The sequence below is a fragment of the Fulmarus glacialis genome, unplaced genomic scaffold (assembly GCF_000690835.1).
Source record: "Fulmarus glacialis isolate BGI_N327 unplaced genomic scaffold, ASM69083v1 scaffold8264, whole genome shotgun sequence".
NCBI classification, from domain to species: Eukaryota; Metazoa; Chordata; class Aves; order Procellariiformes; family Procellariidae; genus Fulmarus; species Fulmarus glacialis.
Window position 1 is genome coordinate 1 of NW_009209872.1, and position 9,220 is coordinate 9,220.

General features: G+C 38.3%; 1 protein-coding gene across 1 annotated transcript; it reads right to left on the reverse strand.

Annotated features, from left to right (window-relative positions):
• Positions 1 to 2,160: 2,160 nt before the first annotated feature.
• On the reverse strand, positions 2,161 to 8,834 carry LOC104071143 (FSD1-like protein; the record flags this gene model as incomplete). Its single annotated transcript, XM_009576972.1, has 4 exons — positions 8,748 to 8,834; positions 7,328 to 7,423; positions 6,251 to 6,382; positions 2,161 to 2,262 (listed from the first exon to the last, which is right to left on the reverse strand). Coding segments are annotated over exons 1-4 (417 nt in total), but the record flags the coding sequence as incomplete, so codon positions are not given.
• Between the last annotated feature and the right edge of the window lie 386 nt (positions 8,835 to 9,220).

A 9,220-nucleotide genomic window follows, 5' to 3' on the forward strand; every position in this document is an offset into this window, starting at 1 on the left:
ATATGGGGAGGGCTGGCAGATTGATTATACACTCCCACAAAATGGACGAGGCAAGCACTACACGCTTATCATGGTGGAATTAACCACTAGATGGCTGGAAACATATCCTGTGCCCCATGCCACTGCCCGGAACACCATCCTGGGCCTTGAAAAGCAAGTCCTATGGCGACATGGCATCCCAGAAATAGAGTCAGAAAACAGAACTCATTTTCGAAACACCCTCATAGACACGTGGGCATTGAGTGGGTATATCACATCCCCTATCATGCACCAGCCTCTGGAAAAATTTAACGATACAACAGACTGCTCAGGACTACACTGAGGGCAATGGGTGGTGGGACATTCAAGTATTGGGATACACATTTAGCAAAAGCCACTTCTATGTCTTGGGTTGTATGTAATAGCCAGGACTCAAGGAACAGTCTTCAAGACAGTCCTGGCTTAACTCCTTTGAATTTAGTTTCCAGGCTACTGACAAAGAAGGGTACGAGCCTATCTCAGACGAGCTGCCCAGCAGTGTCAAATCACATCCTATCTAACCACTGAACCCTCCTGTGTGCTGGCATTCATGTTCTTTTGATTTTCAGGTAAGTCAATTCAGCAAATAAAGCCACTGAAATTCTAACATAGGAAAAAAAAAATTTAAAATAATCTTAGTTTAGTCTTATGCTAGTTTCTCCTGACCCTATTTACTTGAGGATCCAAAGAAAATTTGTGCCAATAAAATAAAGTCAGGGCTGGAGCTGCCCCTTCAGGAACACTTGGTATTGCTATTAGCAGAGCAATAGTAGCCAAGGCAGTATTACCTTAAATGCCATATCTGAAGGCACATTTACAAGTGCAAGCTAGTGTAATACAAGTTTCAAATCCTAGATATTAGAATTCACTGAATTGGATTTCAGTATCTTAAGCCTCAGACTCCAAATTTGAAGAGATTTTCCGCCTAGCAAACACTCAAATAACTTTCCTTAGTTTGACTGAAAAAAGCATTAGAGATATCTGAAAAGAAACAACTTACAATAAATTCAAAGCTACATTCTGCATAGTGCTCAAGAGCTAACTTTATTTTTACACATCACTGTGACAAGACAAAAAGGACAACTCCAACTGAAGAGCTAAGAAAAACACAGTTTAGGAATTGTCACTTTTCAAGGCAAGTAAATCAAAGCTGACACTCAGGAAGCATGGCAGCACACAAACATGTTGCCAAAAGGTACAACAGACACAGTAAGACAGCCTTCTTGCCCACTCGTTTAGAATAATTTGTGTCCTTGTTCCTGTTAAAATGCAGAAAGGCAAAAGTAATTGGGTCTTGGACTTGGTGTGGCTGACCCTACTACTAATGCAAGGATTATTATAGCAAGCCTACTGTACTGAGTCAGTGTACATGTAGAACTGTTTTATTAATTTGTAAGTATATTATTCCAGTTAGATACATATTGCCTTATTTACAAGTCTGCTGTGGTAAAGTATACGTTACTTGTATTGGAATTGCAATTGAGGCCCAAATCAGGCTCTTGCCTACACAGTATACAAATGCATTAGAAGGTTTTGGGGAATAGAGGAAGAGTTGCCCTGAAAGGGGCAACCTTCAGTTTCATAAGATCTTTCAGGACAGCTATAGAGTTCAGGGTTGCAAACTAAAGATCCACAGCTTGCATGAAATTCTGCAAAACAAACATCTTACCATCCATGGATGGCTGCTGCTAGAATACAGAGACTCTCTGCAAGTGTCATGTAACAGCACTGGGCAACTGACAGATCACTTGCCATGGCTTTGAATGCTGGCCATCACGCATTTTTTAAGTCTTGGTTCAGTTTTATAGATTTATTTCACCCTCACTTTCTGGGTTCACTTACTTAGCATCAGTGCAAGTTTGCTTAACACTGACAGTTGTCCTGGACAAGGCATTCCTTTCCCTCCCACCTCACTCTAAATAAGAAAAAACTTATTTTATTAGAGATTGCAAAAAAATTCAGGACTACAGTGCTTGAGTCGGCCTCCTCAACAGAGCATTAACTGTACTTTTATGTGCCTCTCTATCCTTACTCTCAGTATTCCTGGTAAGTTTGCAGGGTCCAGTACAGTAATGCAAAGGGTATTTCAAATTGAGACAATACTAACATCTGCCTTATGCACACCCATTCAGTGTTTTTTACCTTCAAGAATTCCGCAGAGTCCTTTATGTCCAGCGACTGCGCAGCAAGTTCCAGCAGCTCTTCAGAACTCTCTAGGGCATTACTACACTGGCTAAGCTGATCCTGAAGCAAAAACAGAAAGTAAGAATAATCTGGTGTATTCACATTACAAAAGTAGTTTATAAACTACCAGTACTAGAACTACATGGCTTTGCTATGCATTTGTAACAACTTATTACCTTATCTAATCAAGGCTATTACCTCTGACACATCACGTTAACTAGAATTTCACTGTGCTTGAGAAGTGCAGTGATACATGGCACATCCTATAAATCCAAAGAGGAAAAAGCTGGATAGGTGGTAAAGTCTGATTTAAAGGCCAGATTTCACTTTAAGGCCTGTTTTTCCAACATCAGGATTTCAGAAGCAAAGAAATGCTTGCATCTGTGCACACTCCAATTTCTATTTACAGAACTGCACTTCATCAACGAACTGATACTGTTTAATGTAGCAGTAGCCTTGAAAAAGGCAATGATTTTACCTCCAACCAGCTCTAGAATTATCACAAGACAATCCTGAAAATCAATATCGCTCTAAGCCCTGGTTTCCACTGGGATAGAGTTAATTTTCTTCCTAGTAGCTGGTATAGTTCTGTGTTTTGGATTTAGGATGAGAATAACATTGATCATACATTGATGTTTTAGTTGTTGCTAAGGAGTGTTTACACTAATCAAGGACTTTTCAGCTTCCCATGCTCTGCCAGGTGCACAAGACGCTGGGAGGGAGCACAGCCCAGACAGCTAATCTAGCTGGGTATTCCAGGGTACTCCATACCATATGATGTCATGCTCAGTATATAAGCTGGGGGGAGCTGGCTGGGAAGCAGTGACCTCAGCTCAGGAACTGGCTGGGCATCGGTCAGCAGGTGGTGAGCAACTGTATCGTGCATCACCTATTTTGTATATTCTATCATAATTATTATTATTTTCCCTTCCTTTTCTGTTCTATTAAACTGCCTTTATCTCAATTCACAAATTTTACTTTTTTTTCTGATTCTCTCCTCCATCCCACTGGGTGGGGGGAGTGAGCGAGCAGCTGTGTGGTGTTTGGCTGCCTGCTGGGTTAAACTACAACACTGTGTAACAAATGGGGATAGTAGAGGAAAGGGAACAGAGGAAGAAGGACAGAAGAGAAATTTCTTTCATGATTATCTAAAACTCTATCATTAGCAAACTACCATTCCCTGTATATAGAACAGTCCACGGAGAACTTCTGATATTACATACTATGGGTATATCCCTAAAAAGATTAGTTTTGAATACACTGGATCCTAAACATTGTAGGTTAAACAGGATGCACATTTTAAAAGCCAGCAGCTTTTGCATACCATTCAACCTACAGCTGTTTTTCTACTCATGTGATACTTACTGTAGTATCTCAGAACAAGTCAACAGCAAGTAATTATTTTTCTTTAAAACACTTCAGGAAAGACAGCTTGCTCTAAAGTAGTCACTGTCTCAAAAGCAACCAACTGTTGCATCAACTTTGAGAACAGACCACTCTCAAGCACTTCAGAAGTGTAATAGTTTTGGCAAGTGCGGTGAGTTGACCTGGGCCAGCTGCCAGATGCCCCTCAGATTTACTGTTCACGGATAAAATAGCAGCAAGGAAACAGTCCAATAGCTAGAGGTTTGTATGCAGTTTCCAGATAACTTCTGAAGCATGCCATTAGCGCAAGTTGTCATTCATCTAATACAGCTGCTCTCCTCTCTGGAGGATATCCAACACAGACAAACTCAGATACACCATGATACTGCCAAAATGTCCCAGGCAAACACCTCAGAGAGAAGCAAATGCCAGAGGCATTTTCAAAAACAGCTTTGCAGAAATGACATGGTAACTGGATGCTTCCATTAGCATCTTAACTGAGATGCATCTGCATTTGGGAGTTAAAAATAAATACTTTAGTGTCATTAAAATACACTGCCCCAAAATGAAGCAATATATTTTCAAAGCAAGGGTTTAAGGAGAACTTCTAATTTTCAGCCTTAACATCCAAGGAAATTATTTGGGAGGGGTCAGTCTAAATATTAAATCCTCACCCTTTTCCATCATTACGTACTCCCAGTATTTTAAGTCACAGCTTATTCTCAACAAGAGCATCTAGTCAACTACAGAAGACTAACTACAACACAAGCACTTTAAGAGGACAATAAATTAAGCAAGTCCATTCCTTTAAACAGGATGTTTAGACCTCACTGAAGTTCCTTTGGTTTCCTCATAGAAAGTTGATTTTCAGCTCCAGTCAAAGATAATGGCTTGGATTAATACACTCAGTGCAACAGTTTTCATATGTTAGTTTGTTTTGGTAGATTGACTATTGGGAAAAGCACTCTTGCAGTGACTCAGTTAGAGGAAGCTTGGTCTGTCATCAAGTAAAGAGAATGTCCTTTGGGCCTGTAGTTAGAGAAAAGCCTCAGCTGAAAGACAAGTAGGGCACTTAACAGCTGTGTCAGTGATCTGTAACATTCCACTCATCTTCATCCTCTTCTGACCAAGTAGCAGCTCAAACTGTTCAACACAGATACCCAGCAGCAATTCTTGATACAGCTGTACCACACTGACAAGCTTTCAGAAGAACTTGGTTCAGCCACACCTGAGCTTGATCAAATTAGTTTAACTATCAGAAAATGAAGAGATATTAACAGAATTAACAGAAAATTTCAATGGTCAAGTCAAGCTGCCAGATGAGTAACTATCAAAACAGTTTTCAGTTCCAGAATCATTTCTTGCAAGATTAGCTTCAGTTTTTCTTCACTAGAAGGTAGAATAATTGATACATGCCACAGCTGAATTTCTCCTGTAAGCTGTTCATTGAGAAGCACTTACTCTTTAAGCATTTCAGTCCTAAGTGTCCCTGGATTTGGGTAGACCTCTGTCTGTTGAAAAACTTCACAAGGACTTAGACATATGGGGAGAAAGATTAAATTGGAGGTGAAAAAGTGCACTTAAGTGCTTAACTTAAATTGTGCACTCAGAACACCCAGTTTTTAATTATGAACATAAAACAGACCTTATAAGGAAGCCTGTGGAATTTGTTTCAGGCAACTGCTCCTAGAACTTCTTTAAACTGACTAGACACCAGAAGGTGAATTTTTTCAGGAACAAACATCTTCCTTACCACTTTGTATAAGCAAAAAGAACTAGACAGAAGAATACGGCAACTAGGATCATTTAAAGAAAAAAGCTAGAGAAACAGCTTCTGCTTAAGATATTTAACATGCTTTGGCCCCATGCAACTAGACTTTCTGAAAGCTAGAGCCAACTTGCTACACGGTACTGGAAAAACTATTTTTTTTTATACTACATATGAAAATATATAGTGTAGTATATATACTATAGTATACTAAAGTATAGTTTTATTTTATAGTATAAATAGACTCTATACACATTTCAGAAATTTGCGTTTTTGTTTCTGTTTTTCTGAAACCCATTGGAAAGATTCTCCTGCATGACAGCATACAACTACAAGTTGATTAAGTTCATGTAGCAGGTTTAGTAGCAGGCACCAGTGTAACCTGTTCCCAAGCAATTCCTGTATGTCTTCCAGTATGCACATACAATTTGCTTGATGTTAACAAGTGGAGGAAACTGCCAACAGGAGATCAGCCCTTGTGCTTAGGATACCTGGCATGATTCTCAACTCTAAGTTCAAGCCCAGGTAAGTCACTTAGACATGTTTACAGGTTCAGATGCTCATATTCCAAACTGGAGAAAGAAACCAACTTCCATCCAGAAGCTGTTCGTTAGTTTGAAGGTAGTAAACATATCTAAGTCCTGCTCCTATGCAGCCACTCTCCACCTGTAAACTCTACAGGTAATGCCACTTCCTTTCTACATAACAATGTTGAGAACATAAATATGCTAGAAACCATGAAGTACCCTAGAAGAAGGGACCAGAGAAGTACTTATAATCAAAGAAAACATTTACCTTACACTTACTGCGTTTCTTGCAACGCTATCAAAATATCATTTTCAGTTGAGATTTAAAATAACAGTTTAAAACTGCTTCTACTCCGCTGCAAAAATTTAGATGTAGTTATACAGTTACCTGCAGAGCCTGAATTTTACGAGCCTCTTCTTGCTGAATAGTGTTGGCCATACTCCCCTTCATCTCATCCAATATAGAATACAGACCTTCAAATTCTTCATCCAACTCGCTGATTGCATTCGAAGAGTTTACCTGAGAAGAGAATTGAAACTGCTGCAATTTGTATTGGAAACAATCCAGACTAGTCTTTTACACTGACAGTTACATTGTTTGCCCAAACATGCTTTGCCATGACCACTAGATACCTTGTCATCGCTCCTCACCTTATCAAAAGGGAAAAAACATTACGAATGATGGACACCTCCTAAGCAGACACTGAAGACTGAAAGCCATGAAAATTCCATGATACTCAAACTTGCACAGAACCAACATACTTGGCAACTTTGTTCCATGCCAAAAGGCCTTGATTTCCCTCCTACAATTATATATGGATCGCTAGATGTTTATAAGGAGGTAGTTACCCAGTTCCATATTAAATGGTTTAATTTGATATTAAAACTGCACTCAAGAAGCCAGCTTAGAAATCTGCTGGATGATTTCCATTTCTGCAGTTAACTTAGCTCAGCTTTAACACAAAACAAACAACTTATGGCTTATTGATAGGCTAAATGAACGTAAACCTCATTCTAGAGTAGATGCTCTAAAAATTAGGTCTAACTTAACTTAAGCCCAACAATTTGCAACTACTGAAAAGAGCAAAGAATTTTCTCTCAAGTGTCAGGATGGTCTCATTTTTCAGTTTGCCAAGCAGACTACAAGTCTAAAAAAGATAGACTACTTCTGACTAACAGGAGTTTGAGATCTTGATTCTCTTCCACACAAAAAAAATCCAGATTCTCTTCCACACAAATCAAATCCTACATTAGCTTTTGGCATGAAAAGCAAAACCACCATACCTTTCAACTAGACAGAGACTTAAAAAATAACATATTTTTCTATCTGGTTCCAACATGAAGATACATTTTAAACTTGATTCTTACAGCCCATCCCTTACACACTACCCAAACAGTCTGAGACTGACAAAACTGGAAGGTTGCTCCCCTTTTAGCTACAACCTATGAGCCTTAATATATATACCTGAACATTTTTTATTGTTTGGTTCAGCATGTCAATGAAGTTGTGAATTTCATCATTTTTGTTCGCTAGAGTAGAGACAATCCTTTGCAGAGTCTCCTAGAATTACAAAAACAAGTGAGAGAAGTTGTAAAAGAACCTTGTAATTTTTTTAACCATCACCATTTCAACATATATGGAAATTCATCATACACATTCCAGTCATGGTGAATTCAACTCTTATTCTGATGGGATCAGGAAACACATTTTGTTAGAAAAGAAAAAGAGTATCAGAAGTCTAAGAAGCATTCCACCAAACTAAAGATCTCCAGTTGTTAGTTTAAGAGAACTCAAGAATCTGTTTTATAATATGCCACTTTACATGTTTTGCTACCCATGTTACTGCAACTCCCGAGCCATTTCCTAGACCACCTACTGGCACCACACTGTCATATACAACTTCTCCAGATAAGAAAACTACTGTTTGCGCAACCGAACAGAGAACCAATTAAGAAAAAGAAAAAGCTGGTAAAAGTTAACCCAGAAGAAAAATTACCATTGTCTATTGTCAAAAGAAGCTAGCGTTAAACAACTAAGCTGACAGTTTATTCTATATACAGAATAAATCTGTAACAGTGATTTGTAAACTTATTCTAGAAGTGGTAAAATATTTTGGCGAATAACTTATGTATTCCAATTAAAAGTGACCTCAAAGAGGAAAGCTTAGTGATAGCTGAGAAAGAGAATAAAGGTTACTTCTGTGGTCTACTACTCCAGCTATTAAAAGCAGTAGATTCAGCTTACAAAACACATACTAAGCGGGCAAAACTGTTAAGCACATCAAAATGCATTTTTAAATTAAATAAGACTACCAAGTCTAATTTTGTTGAGTAGACAGTCACATATTCTAAGAATTTGACAAAAACACATCAACACTTGATAGTCAAAACGAAGTTAAGTTGTATAATCAAAGCTCAGAGCATATCCGCATATCTAAGTAAAAATAAAGGACGAGGTGAGGAAGTAACTAAGAATTTTCTGTTATTTAATTCAGGCTGGTTGATAATAAGTTCTAGGAAAAAATCTAACTCTCAAATGCTAGATTTGGCTCTTTAAAAAAAGTAAAAACCTGTCTTAATTATAATTAAAACATTATTAACTAATTGGACTCAAGAGTTTCAATTTGCTCAGGTTAACATTGTTACTTGACAGCATTTAGGAAATTGAGGCATAGGGAGCTAATAAGCACACCAGACTACCAAAAGGATGTTGCAGAGGTCCCCTCCTTAAGCAATTTCTTAATAACTATTTACAACTTAGATCACATTTGTTTGCTTGCTAAAAAGCAAGAAAAATATTTTATCTTTTCACAACATCCACAGCAAACCTCAACACTACATCCTGTATAAGGAATCTCTCCACTAGCCCTAAGCCACGCTCGTACCTGTTTCTTCTGACCCTTTCCTTGGCAGTTTTCAACGAATCTGCAATGATGTATTGACTGATACTCCAGCCCATTGCCTTTTTGCATAGTGTCATGCTCACAAAATCAAACCACTAGCAGAGGAAAGTGACATTTTACTGCTTTTACCACAGGCATTGTGATGGTATTACGTAAAGATATAATGGATTGGCTAGCAATGACTGAAATCAGAACTCTGAGGAAGAGAAACAAGACCAGATCAGATTATTTCAGAACTATAGCAAGTCTTGATCACTTCATTACAGAATCTTTTCATTGTTCAGTTTTAACATGTTTAAAGACAATTGTGTACACATTAGAATGGCAGACGAAATGCTGTTGTCCAACCAGCTGCTTCTGCATTCACTACTGACCAGAGGCAATTGTTTTCGCATGTCAGACAGCCCGCAGTTAAGCCTTAGATCCTATAAACATAACTGTCAATTTGGATGAAC